This window comes from Narcine bancroftii, chromosome 9 (genome assembly GCF_036971445.1).
Source record: "Narcine bancroftii isolate sNarBan1 chromosome 9, sNarBan1.hap1, whole genome shotgun sequence".
Taxonomy (NCBI): domain Eukaryota; kingdom Metazoa; phylum Chordata; class Chondrichthyes; order Torpediniformes; family Narcinidae; genus Narcine; species Narcine bancroftii.
The window spans coordinates 101,878,582-101,903,250 of NC_091477.1; the positions used below are offsets into that span (position 1 = coordinate 101,878,582).

Consider the following 24,669-nt stretch of genomic DNA (forward strand, 5'->3'; position numbering starts at 1 on the left):
GTGGCATTAACAGTAATTCTCAATTGTCTTCTATGATATTATCAGAATGACAGGCCCTGTTAGTAACTTATTAATGTATTAAGGTGCTCAGTTTAAAAAATAGGACAGAAAATAAATACTAAATGCAGTCTCTCCAACAAAATACCTGCATCTTCAGATTTTGAATACTAACGGAATATTTTGGTGATATTTTGGACTAAGTTGCTTCTTCGTACTCTTTTATCAAAACAAAGCAGAGGTGTTATCCACTGTATCCATTCACACATTCAGCACTCCTCACTTTGGTAAAGCCTCATGGGAAGTGGCCAAGTATTACAAAGCTTCCATCAAAATAAGAGTTAATTCTACAAGGTTTCTATTTCGCTCCAATAATCTGCAATAATGCTGAACTTCATTTAGAAATTATTTGTCACTTTAAAAGTTGGAGGTTCTCCTTAACATTGATTTCCAAATGAACACAGCACATTAAAAAATGCTTCACAAATGCTAAATACAGACAATGGGAATTTTAAAAAATGGCCATAATTGTGCAATGTAGCTTTACATTTAGTGATAGCCTATACTATTATTTCCATCATATTAAATACTATATTTTAACATCTAGTTATGAGAGTTGCATTAATATTCTTTTCCTATTGTTCTCTTTTTGGATTTCGATGATACATGATTCTCCAATGGGACTTTATAATGTCCTGATAATTAAGGTTTGTTACAATAGCTGGCAACAAGCAACCCTTACAATTACAAGCACAAATTATTGTTGGAATTTTCCCTTTAGCTGAATGAAACCCTAGATTTGCCAAAGCCAGAAAGGCATAACCCATTGAACCACTTCCTGAATAAAACACTACTTCAAACCTCAGCCATGACCTTAATGACCCTGCAGTACAGATTTCCCTGTCTGAGGAAGGGATCTTTCTCCATTCACCAGCTCTCTGGTTCCACTGATGGACATTGGAGGGCTTTGTGGAACTCAACCCAAGTTGTTTTCATGCTGTGCAAAAGTCAGAAAGCAAATTCATCCCTGAAAAGAGTGAATGACTTTTTCTGCAACTAATGGTCATAAAATTTGAGTGCATTCTCAGTGCAAAAAAATAGAAATAGCGAGGTTAGCTGCTCTTTTGCAAAATTTTCCCAATCCCACCCAAGCCATGCTTCTTCAAAAAGCTCAGCACGCCTAATGCAAATACAAGAACCAGGAGAAGAAGTGGCCCATTTAACTCATTTTTCTGCTCCACCTTTTAATAAGATCAGGGCTAATTTTATGAAATAACATTATGGCTGATTGTAACCCAATGTAGCCATTGAAACAACCCCAACCACCTCAGAAGTCTGCCTCCTGCATTTTTTATTTAATTCTAAAATAATTAATTCCAACATCACACTTTGGTGCAGCAGGAATATCAAAACAAAACCAGAAAATCCTGGAAGAACTCAAGAGGGAAAGCAGCAGCCATGGCAAGAGAACACAATCGTTGTTGCTTCACACCAAGCTTCCTTCATCAAAGTGAGTAACAAATGTGTTTTAAGCAACAGATGGTGACATTCTGGTGACCTGAAACACTGATTGATCTCCATCTTATGATTTTCTCCACTGCATCAGTGAAGTCCCATGCAAGCTTGAGAAATGGCACTGCATTAGCACATTATTGTCTTCCAGACTCAGTGAATTCCCCACTCAGCCATTCCAATCTCAAACCTCACAGTTCCAGCATTTGTTCCCCCCAACCTCCTACCCCATTCTTCTGTTCATTTCTGATTTCATTTGTATTTTTTTTTACACCTTCCCCACACATACCCTGACCATCCTCTTTTGGTTGGCACAATGACTTGTAATGTTCATCCTCCCTTTTGTTATCCCCACCCCTCCATTTTCATTGCAACTAAAAAATCGTGCTCCATTTCTAACTTTTCACAAATCCAATTGAAGATTGTTGGTCAGAAACATTAAATCAGTCACTCTCTCCACAGATGGTGCTTGAAGTGCTGAGCATTTCCAGGATTTTGTGTGAAATTTACATGATAAATCAAAAGATGAATCAACTTGTGCATCCATTTATAATATTAAAATGCAGGTTAATTGGTGCTAACAGCTTTACTTCTCTGACAGTTATACCACATTCACAAACTCTATTGCTTTAAAAATAAAGTTTCAGAATGCAGGAAGCTAACTGTAAATTTCATAGTAATCAATTTAAAAAGTATTAAAATACTGCTGTTAAGGTGAAATACCTCTTCACATATATAAAAAAAACACAAGTTGTTCATATGCTATGGATGAATCGGTTTTGAATGTTTTGTATCCGTAACTACTTCCGTTGCAGATTATTGGAGCGAAATAGAAACCTTGTAGAATTAACTCTTATTTTGATGGAAGCTTTGTAATACTTGGCAACTTCCCATGAGGCTTTACCAAAGTGAGGAGTGCTGAATGTGTGAATGGATACAGTGGATAATACCTCTGCTTTGTTTTGATAAAAGAGTACTAAGATGCAACCGCCACTGTTGGAGTCTTCTTTCCTTGTACTGCATGGATTAAGTTAATGAACTTAGAGATACTGTCCATTGTTTGTCTTTTCTTAATAAATCCAGTTTCGTCAAGTTTTACTATTTTTGGTAAGCAGACAGCCAATCTGTTTGCTCATAGTTTTGCTATTATCTGATTCCACCTGCATTGAATTTGCCCATCGTTATTGAATGAAGATCTACCAGGACCAATGCCTGAAGAGGGCGCACAAAATCAGTGAACCGGTGCGGACTCAAAAGGCCAACATGGCCTGTTTCCGCTCCGTAAATGGTTAGATGGTTATTAGGAAGAAGAAAGCAAACTTCTAGAAGCAATGGCAGAGCCACAGACGCCCATCCTGTTCAGTTTAAAAAAAACCCCACATCTATTGTAGAATTAGACCTTTTCTCAACTTTACTAATAACTGTCTTCTGTGCTTCGCTATTGAAAACGACAGCTTAGAGTTCATCATCTAAAGATCAGTGCTAAAGACTGCACTAATTCCGTGAATTAACAATGTTGGTCCCAGGTCCCTGCTCAAGATATCAAGTTGCTCCAGATATCTTTCATGTACTGCTATGTCTGCAGGAGGCCGAGGTAGATAGAGAAAGCGGATTGCTGGATGAGTGTCCTGCTCTAAAATCATCTTATTTACAGCTATCAAATAGTCATTTGAAATTTTCATTGAATTTGATGGGTAATTATTTACAAAATTATCTTCATCATTACTGCCTTGTGGCATCTTCTTGTGCCAGTGAAGTGCAGCAACACTATCCCAATGCAGAGTTTTAATTGAACCTTTAATGCGTAGTTGACCTAAAAGCTGCTTCAGTTTTCTCGCGTGCTCCCCAGCACTGTTCCCAGCTTCAACACACAGAAAAATGCAGAGTTTGGCTTTCTTCCAGGAACGGACCATATTGAGAATGCATGCCATTTGTAACAGAAACAAACTGCAAGTATCTACGTAATTAGTGCTGTCAGGACGTAGTGGATTGAGTGGCCACACATCGATAGAGACCTCACAGTTCTTGTGATTGAACAGATTGGCTTTGTTCAGCTGGTTGAAGTATCGGGCTAAGCAAACATTTTTTAACATTTTAATGGAATCAGAGATGATGCCTACATACTCTCTGCTTGACAGTGCCTTGGGAGAGGAGTGATGTCGGACTGGAGGGAAATGAGGTGGAAGGCTGGAATCTTGATCACTGTTAATAGAACTATTGTCTGAAAATGCTGGAATTTGTTGTAAACCATCCTCAGAAACACAGTCATCATAGAAACCAAGGATCAGGGTATTGGGTCTCATTCCACCTGCAAAACAGAACACCATAAAGACAAGAACATTTAAGCACTGCGTGAAGGCTTGCCTGAACTGTTTACCCAAGAATCAATACAAACTGCTATGAACATTTGTTTAAAATGAATTGATACATTTTTTATTTACCTAGACCAGAGATGAATAAAAGATGTTGAACCCCATGACGTACTGAGTCGGAGAGTGTAAGGCTGACAAATGATTTTACATTCAGGGCATCAACCAAGCTTAACCAGGAATCATACTGTGCCTGAAGAGGATCAGAAGGCATCTCATCTAAAAAGCAGAACATAGGGGCATTTAAGTTCATTTCACATGCTTATGTGGAGACTTCTATTTATCCGCTATCCAACAATAGATAATGACAGAAACATTTTTGCCACTAATAAAATGCAAACTGAAATCACATCAGCCATTTTACAACAGACAATTTGATAAATACTTTTGGAATGATGCAAAGATTTTATAATAAATGAGAAAACGTGATGGCAATTGCTGCTTCCTCCTGGCTACTTATAATTATCTGTCAAGTGATTAATGGTCACATTTACAGTTTGCTCCAAGGCACTGAAATGACAACAGCGGGGATTCAGTACATTGGACAAACCTTGTAATGTAATTTGTCGCCATTTTTATACCTCTGAGGTAAATATTCAACAGTGGGTTAAATTTGGATTTTCTGAATGACTGTTAATCAGCTTTCCAAATCGAAGATGAGCTGCGAACATTCAACGTCCATTATCTCCCACTATGACCTTGTGAACACAGATCAGTCTCCAACCACAGTGTTGAAGTTTTGCCAATTAAAAGTTGATAACCTATGGTCTGCCATTTCAAATAAGAGTGACTGCCATTTAGGTAATTTAATGGATACAATATGCATAGTAACACAACAAACGTGGATTTATATCTGTTCACAAATCAAGTTATCAAACATCAGCTGGATGATGAAATACGTTTTAAACAAATGCAATTTTGTAGAACCTAGCTCAGCAATAAAAATGGCGTACATCATGGTGTCATCATAAATCAGCACAGATAGCTTCATGCGCTGCAAGGTTATGCACAAATTTCTTGTTCTCGCAAGGATTATTTGCCCCGTGGTTATTTCAGATAAACAAACGCTTATATTTAAGCGTTACTTACGACAGATGAACAAATTAATTCAATGGCAAATAGTGCTGAAAGGGCTGGCAGAATGTGATGCATTCAGGAGGAGGGAAAATTGGAAGAGAGGGTGTTCACCAAAAATAATGTTATGCTCCTAGAAATGGAAGACCTGCTTAAATGGTAAAGATTCTGTTTGGAGAGAAATAGGGAGCTGTTATACGGTTTGATACATACCGAACAGCACTAAATTAGTGGGAAAGTGTCCAAAGAACTCATTTCAGAAAATGAAACAATTGAGCGGACATGTGATGGGTTTGGTGAAGGTGGAGAGGGGGCTTCAATTAAATCAATAGTCACAAAGAAATAAGACTATAATAGACACAAAGATGGAATTCCTGAAAAATGGAACAGAATTATCTGGATAAATTTGCTTTAACCTTTTGACAAAGGGTACAGTTTCTGATCCAATTCCAGCCAAAGAAAGAACAGGTTTCAAAAGGAAAGTATGTGGCGAGCAACGATGACATTATTAAGAGGTTGGGAGTTATTATGGAATAAGACACACAAAAAAAAAATCAAAGGTAAAAATACTGAGTTAGAGGAGGACAAAGTTCAGCAAGCTGACAAATGATCTGGAACTGAGAGACCGGAAACAAATAATGACAGGAGAAAGAGAAACTGAGCAGTAGGAGCCTTCAACAATACATTGGACACCTTCCTTGTAACATTGGAAGTGAATGCATCCAAAGCTGGTGCTCTCTAGTGCAATGGCTTCCAACAATTTGGAATGAAAGCATCACTTTTCAGTCAGTAAAATATCGTCCACCCGCTGTTCCAGCCAATCACAAAGACCTGATGGTGTCGATCAGGGTCATCCAATATTTGTGATAGCCAGCAGGCAAATTAATGGTGATATGGAAAGAGAAAATGACAAGCAAGATGAGGTTACTGTGCAAAATAAAAGTGGCAGATTGAGATTTTTAGATATTAAAGGAATCAAGAAATATACTGTATATGCCAGCATATACAAGATGGAACTTGAACTTTAAAAATGTCACCCCAAAATAAGAGGTTGTCTTGTATGCCAAGAATAAAATCCAAACCTTAACAGTGAAGTCTCAGCACTCCCCCGCGGGGTCCATCTGCCCTGTCCGACTGCTATTGGCTCTTTACAGGCTTTAAATGGCCTGCTAAAAGAGCCAATAGTGATTTATTTTAAAATATGTTAATTAAATTTAAACCTTTACTGGGTGATTTGTTTTTAAAATATGGTGATAGCATCACTCCACTTGAAAGTGGGATTGTTTGTAAAGGAGTATTAAAGTAGTAAAATTATACAGTGAGAATAGCTCAAATCCTATATCTTAGGTGGAAATTCAGGGGGTTGTCATACAGAATCATCTTATATGTGATATACATGGTAACTTTAGTGCAGGAAAATGGCATTGCAGCAAAAGATTAGCCATGCCCTTATTGAACGATAATTGTCATATTTCTGTATCTGCTTGTTATGTTCCTACCAAAATGGCGAAGATTTTTATAATCCTCCTTGGATTTGGTAGTGCCCAAAGACTGGAGAGTTTCTGATCTTTTACTCTATCTCAAAAGTTGAGAGAATGGAGCAAAAGGCGACCAATTAAGCGGCCTAACATTGGGACTTGAAACAAAATTAATTTTCAAAGAACGTAGGTTAATAAATGACAGTCAAGAGAAATTTATTAATTTTTTTTAAAAAATGCTTGTTGACATTTCAAGCTGTTGGATAAAATAAAAAGTTTTAAAATCTTTATTTACATTTTGGGATCTGGACCTGACTGGCAAAGTCGACTTTTATTCCCTCCCCTAAGAAGATGACAGTAGATTTTCTTCTTGAACCACTGCGAACTTACGTTATGATATTCATTGTGCTGTTGGAATGAATTCCAGGATATAGACTCAGTGATGATGAAGGACTGGCAATATATTTCCAAATCAAAAGGTGATGACATTCCTATGTGCCCACTGTCCTGGTCTTCTTTGGCAGATGAGGAGGTGTCAGAATAGTCTAAGGGAGTATTTTCCCCCTGATATTCATTGACTAGGTTTTATCAGGGCTCCACAAGACTAACGAGGCTTACTTTCACCTCACCTTTGAAATTCAGGTCTTGTTCCATCTTTGGACATATATTGCAATGGGAATAAAAGAATTGTCAATACCATCTTCTATTAATTTGATGATTCCTCAGAATAGGAATTGAGAGTTAGTTCACTTTCCGCAGAGAAATTCATGAGTGATTATCAACAATTTCTACTGGGTAGAGAGAGTGAGATGAACCATTTTCCCTCTCAAATAGCTGACAGGAACAAGTGCTAAATAATCTCCAACCCTATCTTTTGATTGGGAGTGGACATTTTCAACTTTGGAAATTTATCCTGAAAATTAATTAAAAATTAAAAATACTTTGTTGGAAAAATGCACTTTGGCTGGAAGCGCCAAATGTGTGCCAGCCAGCTGAACTCTTCACGCCATACACAGATCCACTTAAGTAAATCCATCGGATCATGTATTACCAAGTATAACTGGCAGCTAGCTGCCCAACGTCTATGCACATCTTCACAAGCGAAGAATACAAATTTCATTCTATTTCAGAAGTATGCATGGTCATACTCAAGTATCTTGTATACATTTAAAGACACTTGTACAAATTAGAATATAAATAGAATGTTTTTTCCTTTGATTCATTGCTGTAAGAATAATTTTCCTTAACAACATACAATAGTTAAGAAAAAAAGACTAAAACAGTTAGTCATTCATAATCACTGCTGTCATGCAACAGCTTCAAGGTCAAACTGTGCTGTGAGACAGTCATTAATAAAAATATAAAATGGATATTGAAAGCTTCTGGTAAGTGCTGCAGTTGAGGGCATTTCAAACTAACTTTTGAAACATTGTTCTACTTTACATATTAGAATAAAAATAGTGTTTTGGATTTCTTAAACATCACAGTTTGATGAATTGTATTCCTTCTGTCACATCTGTAATACCTTAATATCTGTAGAAAAGACTTGATATATTGAAGCAAAACTAAAAAAAAAAGTACTGGAAATACCCAAAATGGTTAATCAGCATCTGTGAAGAAAAAGACCAGATTTCTCGTAGCTTATGCATTTTTCTTAAAAAAATACTGGAGTTCTTTATAGTTGAATTTATTGGCAGCAAAAAGGTACTGCAACATTGCATCACATCCATAAACTGGATGGGAATTGGATTTTAAGGGATCTTTGAATCCTTACGACAGAGAAAAATGCACAAAGCTATAGAGAGAAGGCAAGTCAAAGTGATTTAGGTTAGATTGAGGGTGAGAGCCTCTTGCAGAAAAATTGGAATGAGATCATAGTCAAATCATTAACATTTTGCAAACAAAAATGGTTTGGATTAAAAACCAGACAAATTCCCAGTTTTCATTTATCTGAATGAGTACAGCTATTAAAATGCAAATATAATGAAAAAATGATGACTGATAACAAATCTAAACCATGTATTACAGAATGTAAATACAGCAGAAAAAAGGATGCATGAGCTACAAAAAATGGAGATCTATGAAAAGTTATGGAGATCAATAGAAAGTACATTCCAGGAAAGCCATCCAGACAACATAATGTAAGAACTTAAATACTTCATGGGCTAGATCTTTCAGAGGACCATTGGAAGTCAACTCCATACTTGCCAGAACTTTTATAATTGGAGGTTATTTCCATGGCAGCACGTACCTTATTAGCTCAAGATCCCGCTGCGTTGCTGAGCTCTCTGAGCTAAAGATACCTCCAAACTCTGCTGTCAACCTTGATCCAGCAGCACCAATTTAGTCTGACAAATGACAAGAGGCATATCCATTTGTCCGAGTGCTGTCAGCTCTGTACAGGCTTTGAACCGCCTGTTATGGTACCTGTAAAATGGTGGCTTTATTTATAATTCCACCACGACCATGGGGTCTGCGTCCAAGATGGTGGTCCCTATGATCGACAGCAGCCAAGAGAGATTGCAGACTCTTGGGAAGTGGAGGACTGGCCCAAGGCACCATAAAATGAGGATACCACACAATGTTTGAGGAGATGGAGACAATAGGGATGCCCTCAACTGCAGCACATGGAGATGACCCTACAGGATGGTGACGTGGCGGATCAATGAGGCGTTCTGTGGCTGAAGGACCCACATAGTTGGCGACTCGAGGCGAGGAACCCACACAAGCAGTGAGCTGTTGGAGACTGCAGTCAAGGGGCACACACCAGCCTGCGAACTGCTGAGGAATGGCCCAAAACTGGACGAATGGGTACCAGGTATTTGAATTGGTATGCAAGAAGGTGCCAAGGGCACTGAAGGGTTTCTAATAGTATTGGAGGTTTGGATCTGGAGCTCGGGTTGCCGATGATTTTGACTGACTGCATGGCTGAAGAAGCTACGGGAGCGCTGGAGGCGAATCCACGGACACTCATGACTCTGGGGGGGGGGGGGGGGATCTCTCTTATGCTTCTCTCTTCCTGTCTGTAAGAGGCACTTCAGCCGATGACGAATCTGTCTGATTTACAGCAGACAAAAGGCAATTTCATGTAATATGACATTGACAGTAAATTGAATCTTGAATCCAAGTCTCATCAAATGCAGATTGTCCCTGCTCCTTCACCTCCAACTTGCTCCCTGGCCTTTCCCGCCCCCACTTCCTTCCCTACCCACAAGCACTTCCCATCAGCAGACTCTGTTGAAGCTATATCACCGGACATTCCTTTTAATCTCCCATGGGATTCCCTATTGTCTCCATTGGCCGTAAAAGGAAAATGGAATTGTACAGAAAGTTAAAATTCTTGATTGGTACAAGAAATCCTGTACCATAGGGGATTGCAAGCAATCCTATGCAAGAGGGACATGTAAAAATGTAACCCTAATTTACATGTTTAAATTTATCAACTTAGACCTACGGCATGGTAACAGTCTCTTCTGTAGCAAACTGTGCCGCCCAAATACCCCAATTAACTTACAACCTCCGTACGTTTTTAAGAGTGGGAGGAAACCGAAGCACCCTGAGGAAACCTGGGCAGACACGGTGAGAACATACAAACTCCTTCTTTAATAGTGTTGAGCTAACTGCTATGCTAACAATGTCACCCCAAAAATGGAGCTCTAAATAATAGAAATGTGTAAAAAAAAAGCATGTCATAGGTCATAACTATCTTTTTTAAAAGGAGAGCATAAAGTACCAAGACAAAGATAACATTAGATGACATAAATTATTGAATATTATGTTCAGTTTGTAACTTCCTACTTTAGAAAGAATCCAAAGACTTGATGGTAATAAATAAATAAGTTCACTAAGGAATGGAGAAGAGAAACTAATTATAAAGGATACACTGGAAGATCTTGGCAACACACAAAATGCTGGAGGAACTCAGCAGATCAGACAGCATTCAATGAAAGCAATAGACAGTCAATGTTTTGGGCCAAAAGCCCTTCATCGGGAATAGTAAGAACTGGTCAGACTTTGTTAATAAATAGTTCATCTTAACAGAGAAGGAAAAGGAGATCTGGCATCAAAATGGAGGGAACACTGAAGTAGAGAAGGAAAATTATTCCCACTGACTTTTCTGTGAGTAGTTTGAAGACAAAAAGATTTATTTCTGGATTTCCAATCAGAAACAGAATAGCAGAGACATGTGATTTTTTTTACAGTTTTGTTTTTCCTGCAAGAAACAAAATGAAATTGAAGGGATACAAGAACACACTGGGCAAATGTAATTGGAACTATTTGCTTGGATGGAAAGTCAACACGATGAAATTGTGCTCAATGGTCTATGTTTAATGGCATGTTACTTTGTTGTAATTACTATACATTTTTAATGACAAGTCAAATCTATTGGAAATTCATTGAATGCTGATTAATATTTGAAATGCAATGTAAAGTTCACAGCCGTTACAGAAAATCAATTTGGATCTGGCATTGAATCATTTTCTTTGGTGATACAAAACGCTATAACAATATCATTTCTTGAAATTTCATAATAAAAGGTATTGTTGAAAATGTTGGAAATGCAAGAGAGTTGAAATGTGCAAAGCAAATGAACATTGTCTGCAAGTTAATAAAATGATAGATTTTTTTTAAATATGAAAACTGTATTAAGCAACATCTGTTGAACACAGTGGCTCAAGGTTAAAATGAGTCTCCTATAACCAGAAATAGTTCATTGTATTTGCAAACTTTCAGCCAGATCCTAGCAAAAATAATTGAACATGCTGAAGAGAAATATAATGGAGAATGTCAGTATCAAGGAAATAAATTGATGGCAAGCAATTTGCAGACGAAATTCATTAAGTTAAAGGATGAATGTGGGATACACCTCGAGTTTTCAAAGATAAGAGAACAAAATTGTTTGGTATAGGAAACATCACATAAGTGCAGATTATTTTTTCTTGGGGTCAAGTGGAGCAGTGGTAGCTTTAATGTCTCCTACCTACATTAAACCCAAACTAGCAGTTCCTCAATTGCAAACTAACTGATACGAAGTGTTCCATTTTGTAATCATCTGAAAGATTGGAACAGCTTGAATTGTTTGCCATGTAGCAGAGCAAGGTTGAGCAGGAGTTCAGGATTTGGAAGAGTATTACAAAACAAGGAGAAATTGCTTCTCTCAAGACAGAATCAGACATAGAGGGTATACATTTTTTACACAATGGGTTATGGTGGTCTGCAAAGCACCAACAAGAATGGTTTAAAAAGTTCAGTAATATTTTAGACTATCATGGCAATGAGCCAAATAACTTGAAAGATCATAGAACAGAGAATGTGATAGCACAGGAACAGGACCGTCACCACATATATGTGCATCAAACATAATGCACGAGTTGAGGAGTCACGTGATGGAGTAGTGGCCGGACGGTGAACTCCAGCCCTCTCCAGAAAAGTCGGGAAAAACAAGAGAAAACACAAAGGCACAGAAATAAAAGTTACAGAAAAGTGAGTATAAAGGTGGAAAGAAGATGGCGACAAAAAAAGAAAAGTCGAAAGCAACGGTAAGAAGAGAGGAAGAGAAGACAAAGGAGGAAAAAGGTGAAGGCCTTACCTGTCCGAAGAGGCCCGCTGCGGAGAGAGAAACCCGCTCCCTCAGGTCGGTAAATAATGGACTACAAAAATGGCTCGCAGAGCCGAGCAAAAGTGCGCAACCGCGCATGCGCGAAACTTCGCGCATGCGCGATGCGAATGAAAAAAAACACACCGACGGGAGGGGGGACCAGCTGGGGAGTCGATCTCCACAGCCGGCAACGACAGCTGCAGAACACCTGCAGCAAGAAGAGACCACAGAAGACAATAGAAACAAGATAGAAGAGGAGGAAAGGGCAACAAAGAAACAACAGATGGTCAACCCAGAGGAAGAAGAAGAGGAAGAGTATGGTGAAATAGAAGAAGAAAAGATAGGCAAGGTAAAGGATATACTTGCTCTTATTAAAGGATACATGGAGTCATTTAAAGAATGGCAAACACAGGAATTTAAGGATTTAAGAAAAAGAATAAACAACACAGAGGAGAAAATAATTAAAATGGAGATGACCTTAACAGAAATGGGAAAAAAAATGGACAAGATGGAAGAGCGGGCAGTAGCAGCAGAAATGGAGGTAGAAGACTTAAAAAAGAAATTGGAGAAATCTAATAAAAAAACTAAAGAGACACAAGAACTACTAGCTCAAAAAATAGATACAATGGAAAACCATAACAGAAGAAATAACATAAAGATAGTGGGCCTTAAGGAAGATGAAGAAGGCAAGAATATGAGGGAGTTTATAAAAGAGTGGATCCCTAAGACCCTAGGATGTCCAGAACTACAGCATGAAATGGAAATAGAAAGGGCACATAGAGTATTGGCCTCTAAACCACAACCACAACAAAAACCAAGATCTATTGTAGTAAAATTCCTAAGATATACTACACGAGAAAAGGTACTGGAGAAGACAATGGAAAAAGTAAGAGAGGGCAACAAACCACTGGAGTATAAAGGGCAAAAAATCTTCATTTATCCAGATATAAGTTTTGAACTCCTAAAGAAGAGAAAAGAGTTCAATACAGCAAAGGCGATTTTATGGAAGAAAGGGTATAAATTTATACTAAAGCATCCAGCGGTATTGAAAATATTTATTCCAGGACAACAAAACAGACTATTCTCGGATCCAGAAGAAGCACGAAAATTTGCAGAACAATTACAAAAATAGACTGAGGGAGGAAGACGGGTAATGAGAGTTAAAATGATCACGACTGATATGTATGTGGGTAAAGACAAAAATAGACTGAGGGATGAAGACGGGTAATGAGAGTAAAAATGATCACGATTGATATGTATGCAGGTAAAGAGGTATAAGAGTGAATAGAGACAATGAGCATACATGAATGTATCTGTACTTAGAGGAAAATATAGATAGTATAGACAAGAATTAATAAGGGAAGGTAATGGAATAGAGAGAATAAGGAGGGAATTAAAAGAGGGACCTTTGTGACATATGAAAAGTGAAATCTTTTCTGGGGGAGGCGGGGTGGGGGGAAATAGCGGTCACTGCAAAATCAGTTGACGCTTGCGAGTGGATTCGCAAATCCAAATGGAGAGGGGAGATGTGGTTGTCCGACAAGGGATAAAGGACAACTCAGGAGGTGAAGGGGAGATTGGGGATAAATAACATAGAAATAGGAGAATAAGGAAAATGTTAGATGTTGTAGGAATGTTGTCTTATAAAGAGTTGAAAATAAGAAAACAGAAATGGAAAAGGAGGAAAGGTAATGATGGAAAAACGGAAAGAGAAGATAAACAAAATATAAAAGGGCTACGCTGAACTATATGTCTTTAAATATTAATGGAATACATAACCAAATTAAAAGGAAGAAACTACCAAATTTAAATGAATAAATGTATTCCATTAGAAAAAATAACATATTGGTTAAGAAATAATATTGAAATATTCGAACAAGTATAGGAGCCTTACATTAAATACAATAGCGAAAACCTACCGGGGACAAACATTACCTAAGTTGATGGAAGGAGAAGGAAAGAAAAGAATGGACTCAGTAGAATTTCTGGTGTAATTTTGTTGAATGACAACATTGTCTGACTGGCTTAATGCAACCTAGATTGTATACCTAAAATGGATGAGAGGGGGGGGTGGGGGGGTGGTTTGGGAGGAAAGGGGGGGGGGGGAGAAAAAGTCACTGTATATGTGTGAAAAGAAATAGTGTATATCATGGCTAATGTGATTTATGGTGTGAAAAATAAAAAAATTTAAAAAAAAATTAAAAAAAAAAAACATAATGCACGAGTTCAACCAAAACTCTGTTGCCTGAACAAGATGCATGCCGTTCTGTACTTTGCGTGTCCATGTGCCTATCTAGAAGCCTCCTAAACAACACTATCATATCTGCTTCCATCCCTGCTCCTTATAGCCTGTTCCTGACAACTACAACTCAGTGTGAAAAAACTTGCCCTCTACATCTCCTTTAAACTCCCCTTTTCCACCACTACCTTTCAAAATATGTGACACGTTTACTCTGGTGATAAAATAATTTGACTCCCTCTCATCATTTCATAAGCTTCTATCAGGTCACCCCTCAGGCTCTGATGCTCCACAGAAAATAGTCCAAGATTGTCCACCCTCTTCCCAAAGTTCATCCGCATGGCAACATCTTGGTTAATCTTTTCTAGATCCTTACCAAAGTTGACACATCCTTCCTGTAATTGGGTGGAATTGCACACAATATTCCAAGTGAAGTCTAACCAAAATTTTGTATAGCTGCAACATAACTTCCTTTCTATTATACTCAATGCTTCACCCAATGAAGGCATGCATACTATATGCCTTCTTTATCACCCTATCTATCTGTGTGGTCACTTTCAAGGATCTTTGAGCCTCTGCACATCTATCCATTTGAACTCCCAAAATGCAACTCCTCACACTTGTCTGGATTAAACTCCATCTGCCATTCCCCTGCCTACATTTGTAATGGATTTATATCCTGCTGTATTCTTTCAAAGGCATCTTGACTGGTCCACAGCTCCACAATCTTATTTTCATCTGTAAACTTGCAAACCAAACTATCTACTTCTTCATCCAAATCATTCATGTATTTCATAAACAACACTGATCCCTGCAGAACACCATTGGTCAGCCAGAATAGTACACTTCTATCACCAGCGTGTCTTCTCTGAGCCAGCCAATTCCTAATCTAAACTATCAATTCACTTGTAAATCATGCGGGACTTTGTCAAATACCTAACATAATCCACGTGGAGGACATCTACTGCCTGACTCAAGTCAACCACATTCATCATCTCCTCAAAAAACTCAAATTTATAAGATATAACCTGCGCTACTCAAGACATTGTGACTGTTCCTAATGACAATGCTTTTCCAAATGTACATCTTTTGCAAATTATATGAAAATCTCCCTTAAATACAAGAGAAACATGAATTTTTCATAGACTGAACTGATTCAAATTGCGAAAATTAAGAGAGAAATATTGCCTACCCAAATTTCCTTTCTGCACATGACCAAGCACATACAATCCGCTTTTTTTGAGGTCATTTGTGAAACTTATTAATTGCGTACTTGTCCTAGGGTTGGCAACCATTAGCAGAATTTGTGGGCGCCAGAATTTGACATGATCTTTACGAACATCGAGCATAAGAAGATACTTTCTAACCTGTAAATACAAACATATGACAGTATTTTGAATTTTCAATGAATAAATATATTGACAGTGATTAGTTTACCAATGTAGAAACTGTAAAGAAAAACTATTTCTACTGAAATGCAAATCAATAAAATTGTCTTTTACTGTGAATTCCTCTTAGATTTCAGCTAATTATCACAAGATATTTCTTCAGCCATTTTTGATTAAGTCCTCACATTTATTCTTCACATTTGAATACATTTTCCATGATAATCTTGACTTTCAAAGAATAGAATTTTATTGAAATTTGCATTTGTTTGGCAAGCTAGCCATATGAACACAGCCACTGATCTGGCAAACACACAATATTACAACACTTCGGCACATAACATTCTGCTGTCCAATGTAAACCTACTCCACCAATCACAATCTAACTCACACCCATAACCCTCTATTCTTCTTTCATCCATGTGGTTATCTAGGTGCCTTTTAAATAATAAGCAGTTCTAAAAGATAATTCAACTTTATCAATCTCTCTGAGTGTTACTGTTAATCTATAGCTTGATGATCAGAGACAAAGGCCTGGAATAGTTACTGCCAAAAAAAAAATCCCCTAATGACCAAACAATGAGATCAGTCTCATCAGTAACAGGACATTTGCTTTCATCACCTTCATTTCAAAAGAAAATGTTCCTGCTGTACAGATGCCAACATTTTCTCATTTTGCTCGTAGAGTGAAATGTTTCAAAAATTTCCAATATAATTTATTTTTGCATTAAGAATCCAGGTCAACAACAATCGATTGGAATCTAGATGTTAAAACTTAACCTGAAAGGTTTCTCATCAAATACTGATTGTTTCAACTATAGTAATTTTGTTTCAGATTTCTACCATCTACATTATTTTAGAGCTAGTTACAGCTGCAATTCTGTCCCTATATTTGCAGCAACAAATGATTGCAGACTTTCGTGATAAAACATTGTGACAGATTTCAATAGATTGTGGCTCAGTTAAAAATAGATTTAATCACTTGTACAGTTGCACTGATGAGATCCCTTGTTAACGAGTCTAATAAACAGATGCTTAGAATGCACAACTGTCACCATCTCAGAGCAGTTCCTTAACCTTTAACTATACCTGATGGAAGATTAGAGCTTGGCTGATGTATCCCCAACTGCTTGAAGGTGATATATAGTGAAGAACCAACATGAGGATTAGCATGAATGCAATACTGGATGAAGCATATATTGGGCTAATCAAGAACATCATAATTCCACAACCAATGATCCCCAGCACACAAGTATGCCAGGTGAAGTAATGGAAGGTTGGCCTGAAAAGAGAAAAAAAAACAAATCTGAAAATTAACAAGCTAAAGAGCATCTATTGTAAAGTAAATCACAAAATTCCGTAGACACCGCGGTTGAAGTAAAAACACAAAATGCTAAGGAAGCTCAGCAAATCAAACATCACAAAATTCTGTCGACACAGTTTTCTGGAAATTAAATATGCTTTGCACTAGATACAGTGAATAATATCGACTGAAGCAAAAACAAATAGTGAAATGCTGAATTTTTTTCCTATTCTCTACAATTTCATCCCTGCCATGTAACCAATTCCACAGTAATAACACTAGGAACAGTTTAGTTCAGTTTCCATTTTCCAGTATAGACATCAATATGCCTGACCCACAGGAAAAAGAATCTCAGGGTTTTATGTGATGTCATGCACGTACTCTGACAATAAATTTCAACTTTGACTTCGAAACTTGCGGAGGACAGACATTTCACGATGAAAACCTGATCTCTTCTCTTTCTCAAATGCATCAATACATCTTGAGTTGCAAATATTTGGGTGGGAAATACTTTCCGAAAATTAAAAAAAAATGTCATTATTACTGGAAGAGAATGGTAATTGATCAACATTTTAAATGTAATAGCAAGATAGTTTACTCCTTTAATTCAAAGTTACTTCATTTGAATTATCTGTTAATTTGAATTCCTTTTGAGCATAAATAGCCTCTAGTGCTGTTTGATTTAAACCATGTTAATATAAATTCCAGAATAATTTTCAAGTTATCCAGACTTTGCATTAATACGAACAAGCCTTTAAAATAATATACAAAATCAAAGAAAATATTATAAAGGAAAAGCTATGAAGGTATTTTGATAAATGATTAAATTCATGGTTTATATAGCCATTACTTTTGATGGTAAATTTTTATCTTTATAAACAAAAAGAATTTTGCTTTTTGTCTCTAAATGAACTATCTTATGGTTTAGCAAGATATTTAGATAATAGACTTCAAAACATTATGTGGAATGCCCAGAGCTACCAATTTTAAGAAAGTAAATATGAACAAATTTATTCCCCTGGTAAAACCCAATTCAACTTCAAAACACTGTCAGTTATAAGTAGTTCATACATTTATCTTTCTGAATACTCTGTGTTAAAGTAATCTCAGCAAGTCAAAATCAACACAAGAAATAAATTCAATAATGTTGGATGTAGCAAAGAAAATGCAATGCTAGAATACAAATAAATAATAAGAACAAATCTAAGAGGTAAGTTATTTATCAACAAGACAGAAAAATCACATTTAGTACAACCCAAAAAAATGGCAACAAATACCAGAGGATTTCATTGAATGGTTCTTTCAAAATCTATCCACCTCTATAACTTACAAAAACAGAAACTTTAAAAGTAACCCACAAGTTCTCATGGAAGTACAAAAGAACATGAAATATAATAGAATCAAAACTATTGAAAAATTATTAAATGAGCAGTTTTGCTCAAGTTCCAGAAATATCTGCAAAAACTCAAAAACTACAGAAGGTACAGATGAGATTTAAAACAATATTGCCAATTGGAAAGGCTGGATTTAGTCTTATTAGCATGAATGCAATACTGGATGAAGCATATATTAGGCTAATTGAAAAGGCTGGATTTAGGCTTATTTTCTTTGGATGTGAGGCAAAAGAAGACTTAATTGTGTGTAAAAGGTCTGGAGAAAGTAAACATGAAGGAACAAGTTATCTTGATAAAGGAGTTAAAAAAATCTATGGGGCAGATTTTAAGTAATTGGTTGAAAGATTAGAGGTAAGCTGATTAAAAAAAAGTTTTCATTCAGATCTAACTGGAATTCACTGTTTGAAAAGGGATGTGGAAGTAGAAATAACCCCCTTGCCTTCCCTCTCTCCACCCCCCCCCCACCCCCCTGCAACACACACACACACACTTAGAAAACATTTGGGTGTATAATTGATGAACCATGATCTGAAATGTTGCAGATCTAGTGCTAAAGAATTGGGCCATTTATTTTGATTGTACAGTTGGAAGAGCTGTATGACATTCTTTGCTGTAGAAACTTTTTTACGAATGTATCATCACCTGGAGAGGAAATTATGCCTGAAAATAGTGCTGGCAATTGAAGAGTGAAAAACAAATGAGGATATTAAAGTGTACAAAAGGAGTTGGAAAATGGCGAGAATTTATTCAAGAGGTGTGGATGAGGCAGAGATTATAGAAATGATAGTGCACATCAATTCATTTTAAAAAATTGGAATTTAAGATGGGAGGTGTTGGAGAAAATGACCTCTGGAGTTATTCATATTTTGGACAATGGATTAGAAATGAGCCCTTTAGGAAAAACTGAGCACACAAGGGTGTATGAAACTGTATTTACACTTTATGTGAAATATCAAACATTTAGCAGGAACAATTGTCCCTGTGTTACAAATGCCCAACTTATGGACACTCCTACCTACAAGTTCTGAAAATATTTAATTCAAAAGTCTGCTTTGGATGCTATTCACTGCAATACTGGAAGGGTATGTCACCCATAGAGCTAGATTTTTGTGTTGAATCAACTCACGGACATCTATAAACACAGAACAAGTATGTTACCTGGTGGCAGCTTGCATTGATCAAGCTAAACACAATTTGCTGGAGGAACTCAGCAGGTCAAGTAGCATCAGTGGGAGATTAAAAAATGCTCGTGTGAAAAAAATTTTTTAGAAAAACATCGCAAGCAGAGGTGCAGCTAAAAAGGTACATAAACAAAGGAATTTACTGATTTAGTGGTTTTTGCACAATTTAAAAGCGCCATGGTTGGGAACTTGGTAGTCATGAGAATTCAGTAAACAGTAAAGAGGTAAAGTTTGACCACTATCAAAACTAATCTTGTTACTTTGCATTATCATGTGGTTTACTTGTCAATTTTAATTTCCAAAATGGTGCCAGGGAACGTCGATTTTTTGATGCCTGGATAGCACGTAAAACTAAGGTTCTCACTGTATCGCAATATGTGACAATAAACAAAATGAACCAGTGGTTAGCTGTCCCAGGACAATTAATGGATGTTAGTACAGCAAAATCTCTGGCACTTAGCACTTAGATGCTGGATAAGTGAATTTTCTGCTTGCTTGAGATCATGTGTTGTGTTATTGGTAAACTAATGTCCAGGTTATTTATTTTTCATGATTTTTTTGCTGGTTGCTTGAATTCTGGATAACAGGGGTTTTACTGTACAATGTGCTGCACAAATACAAAAGCAGCAGACATTCAGGATGCATCATTGACAAGACAAGCTCAGGATCTGATTCACAGTCCTTGTGTAAAAGAAGTACTACAGGACATCGCCAGCATGTTTCTGGAAGTAGTTATCCTCTTCCTTAAGGAATGCAGTCTGAGAAGGAATGATGAACACTAATGCAGGGCCTTGTTCAGAAACACTGATAAACTACCTTCCACCCCTCGCCTCCCACTACAATGCTGAGTGCCTCCAGCAGTTTGATTTTTTGCCAGATTCCATCGTCTGTAATCTTTTGCCTCTCACTTGGCTTTGCAATGTGGGAGCAAACTGAAACAATTATGACCGATCAGTGTTTTAAGAGGCTGCTGTTGAAGCATATCAGCTTCTATCTGAGCAATGACATGGATCCATTCTTATTTGCTTACAGCAGCAATAAGTCTATGGCAAATGCCATCTCAGTGGTTCTGCACAAAACTCTGGAACACCTGGACAGCAAAGACGCATACATCAGGATGTTCAGTTCGTCATTCAACGTCATTATTTCCTCCAAACTGATCAACAAACTCCAAGACCTGGACCTCAACAGCCCACTATGTAATTGGATCCTGGATATTCCACCTCCAACCAACAATCAGTGAGGATGGGCAAGAACATTTCCTTCACAATCTCCATCAGTACTGGAGCACTGCAGGGATGTATTCTTCACCCTCTGATCAACACCTATGATTGTGTGGCTCCATATAACAACATCACTTACATCTTTGCTGAGGAAACCAAGGTAGTAAGCTGTATGACAAGGGGTAATGAATCAGCATATAGAAGGGAGATTGAAAGCTTGGCTGAATGGCGTACTAACAAAAACTTCTCACTCAATGTTACCAAAACTAAGGAGCTGAGTGCAGACTTTAGGAAAGAAAAACTAGAGGTATATGATCCAGTGATTATTGGGGGATCTGAGGTACAGAGGGTGAACAAATTTAAATTCCTGTGAGTCACCATCATGGCGAACCTTTCCTGGACCCAACACATATATGTCATTGTGAAGAAATCACATCAGCGCCTCTACTTTGTGGAGGTTTAGTATGACATCAGAATCCTTGGCAAAGTGTGCCAACCAGCTGCATCATGGTTTGGTATGAGGACACCAATAGCCCTGAGTGTAAAGCCCTGCAAATGGGTATGGACACAACCCAGTACATCACAAGCAAATAGGAACATAGGATCATAGGAAGTAGGAAGAAGAGTAGGCCAAAAATGGCCCATCGAGCCTGCTCCACCATTCAATACGATCATGGCTGATCTAATTTATGACCCAACTTCACCTACCTGCCTTCTCCCCATATCCCCTAATTCCTCTATCATGTAAAAATCTTTCCCTACCATCAAGAAAACCTACAGGGAATGCTGTTGTCAAGGATCCACACCATTCAGGTCACGCTCTGTTCTCGCTGTGAAAGTCAGCTCACGCTGTAATAAAACAAGCAGCAGAACCAAGCAAGCACACAACAGTTTCTTTATTCAATCGCGATAATACTAGTGGGAGAAGAGGTACAAAGGAAGAGTTTAGTAACTGGTTCTCTACATTGAGCCCCAACTCAAGGCATATGGAATGTTCATCCCACCTTGGCTGGGGGTCTGCATGAGACCCTACTAACTTCACACAGCTGACGATACTGGTTTTTACACAGCATGCTCCCTTGTGGTGCCTGCAGATAGCTGGGAAATGTCAGGTGTCCATACTTTTGGTGTAATTAAATTACAACATTATTTGTGGTGCTAGTTACTATCTTGTAGCAGCACAGAGGTGGTCATGTTTTAGAAGGTAATTATATTCCCACCGTCTGTGCTTTCTCACCTAATTCATTAACTCTTTGTTAAGCATATTCATTAAACTTATTCTTTCACATCACTACTGCCGTCAGAAAGAAGAAGTTACCACAAGGCTATATCACCAGATTCAGGAACAGTTTTTACCCTTCCATCATCAGATTTTTAAACAACAGACTCATTCAGAGACTATGGCCGCACATTATTTATTATTGATTTTTTATTTTTTTCTGTATTGCACAGCTTGTTTTCATTTCTATACATATTCTTTTCTTGATACAGTTTATAGTTACCGATAGAAATTGTGTATGGTCTGCAGGGAAAAAAAAAAGAATCTTAGGGTTGTGTGTTTTGTCATTTATGTACATTGAGAATAAATTTGAACTTGGACTTTGGGAAGTGACTTGCATGGTGTAGTATGGATTATGGATGTGACCCCTCCATTGGGAATGTGGATTGTGGAGGGGTATGTGGCCTCTCCATCTGGAACCTGGTCGGGTCACCTCACCTGCCAATCAAGGTCAAGCCTTGCCCACAAGTCAGCTTAACTTTAATTGCCTCATCGATACTTGGGCTGATGGCACTATAAAGCCCACCACATGTGAGCCGTCACTCTCTTGCTCTTATGGGATGAGCCGGAGCTCCACTCCACGTTGAGAACCAAGGGCGACACTGGATGATCGCTGGTGAGGCGTGTGCTGACAAAGGGTAGGAGCTATAGTATTGTGTCCCTAGTTCAATTAGATCAGAGCCATGGCTGCCAGAGATTTCAAGAGGTGACGGGCATCTTAATTTGATTGTAAAGCCTTATACCCATGAGTGGGCCATTTAATCTGGCGAGTTGTGTGCGTCTTTTACCCCCATTGCAACTGCCTTTCACGTAAATAAAAACTATTGTTCAGTCGTGTTCAGACTCGTTACCCTTGGGACTCATTGAACCACACCAACACAACACATGGCTACACGGAGAGGACAAGGAAATGTGACAGAAGGGATTGCTTTATAGAGAAAAACCACCAAGGCTGTAAGTGTTCTGTCATTCTTCAAAGGAATAAAAGCAAAATGAAAATCAGAGGATGCATGAGAAAATATTTACAGGTAAAATCAAGGATTTTGTTCTCCAATAAATATCTGGAAGAAAAACAGTACAAGAATGGGTCTTTTTCAAGTCCAAAACAGTAGTATGTGTATGGAAGTGGAATCCCTGGATAGTTCACAATGAGTGAATCAAGAAAGTCTGCAGACATTGTGATTGTATTTAAAAACATAGAAATCCTGGAAGAATTCAGAGGTCTTGCAATATCCATAACTGCTCAAGCCCGATACATCAATTATATATCTTTATCTCCTATGGACACTGTGAGACCTGCTGAGTTCCTCCACCTTTACGGTGTGCTTTTACTAGTTCACAATAAGGTCATCCTCACATTGTGGGGAATGATGAAGACATTGTCACTGAGGAAGTGCACAATGCATCGGAGATAATAAATTCACAGCAGAAGTGCACATATTCAGATGTTTTGCATCTTTCAAAGTATAAACCCAAAAGTCCAGATAAAAGACAACAGAGGCTCCAACAAAAATAGTTTCAACCATTTTCTGATCCATTTGACAACTGGCACAGAACTAATAATAATATAGCATCATTATTTAAGGAGGAGCAAGAAAATGACCAAGTCACTACTTCAATCAGTGGTGGGCAAATTACTGGACTTCAGAGGAAGAACTCAAACAATGTTATTTATTGATGGACGAGGATGGGAAGGGTATGAAGGGTGATGGTCCAGGTTCAGGTCATTGGGACAAGGAAAAATAATAGTTTGATACAGACTTGATGGGCCGAAGGGCCAATTTCTGCACTACCATGGTCTATGGTTCTAAAAAGAGGCAGGGACAGACTAACTTTCTCAAATTGCTCGATTAAGGTAAGAAGAAGAATGGATGAGAGTCAGAAAAAGTTAGCAAGGCACTTGGTGTCCTTCATGAGAGGCACGTCTGCACTTTTACTTCCTCAGGAGTTTGCGGATGTTTGGTATGACATCGGAAATCCCTGAAAATTTCCACAGATGAGTGATGTAAAGTGTGCTGACCGAATGCATCATGGTCTGGTGTGGGAACACCAATTCCCCTGAATTGTAAAAGGTAGTGGACACAGCCCAGAACATCACAGGCAAAACCTACCCCACTATCGAGAACATCTACAGGGAACGCTGCTGTTGGAGAGCAGCAGCGATCATCAAGGATCCACACCATCCATCCAGCACATGCTCTCTTCTCGCTGCTACCATCAGGAAAGAGGTAATAGGTGCCACAAGACTCGAACCACCATGTTCAGGAACAGCTGCTACCCCTCCACCATCAGATTCAATAACAAACTCAATCAGGGACTTATTTACGGACTCTTACTTTTGCACTTTATGGATTTTTTTTCTCTCTGTATTGCAGTCAGTTTATTGGCATTTCTTTATTTGTTTACATGTGTACGTTGAGTCAGGTTTTTGTTTTGCTCTACCTATAAATGGTAAATTCTGCCTCACATGCAGGAAAAAGAACTCTGACCACAAGTCTGAAATCTAAGAGGCAAGGGAAAGTGGAAAGTTAGTCAAAATACAGTCTCAGTGAGAAACAGTGGAGGATAATAGTCATCAGTTTTAATGAGTTTTAATGCATAGTGGGATTCTGGAGGGCTTTCATTAATGTCATGGA

At 37.9% G+C, this 24,669-nt stretch overlaps 1 protein-coding gene across 1 annotated transcript in view; it reads right to left on the minus strand.

The window, feature by feature from the left end:
• Positions 1-2,479: 2,479 nt before the first annotated feature.
• The window catches only part of LOC138742531 (solute carrier family 12 member 9), a 90,096-nt gene continuing 67,906 nt past the window's right edge, over positions 2,480-24,669 (minus strand). The window contains exons 10-13 of the mRNA XM_069897062.1: positions 16,743-16,935; positions 15,461-15,635; positions 3,951-4,097; positions 2,480-3,817 (exon numbers count right to left, since the gene is read on the minus strand). Coding sequence (XP_069753163.1) covers positions 2,979-3,817; positions 3,951-4,097; positions 15,461-15,635; positions 16,743-16,935 — 1,354 coding nt within the window. The 3' untranslated portion in view covers positions 2,480-2,978. The remainder of the gene's footprint in view (positions 3,818-3,950; positions 4,098-15,460; positions 15,636-16,742; positions 16,936-24,669) is intronic.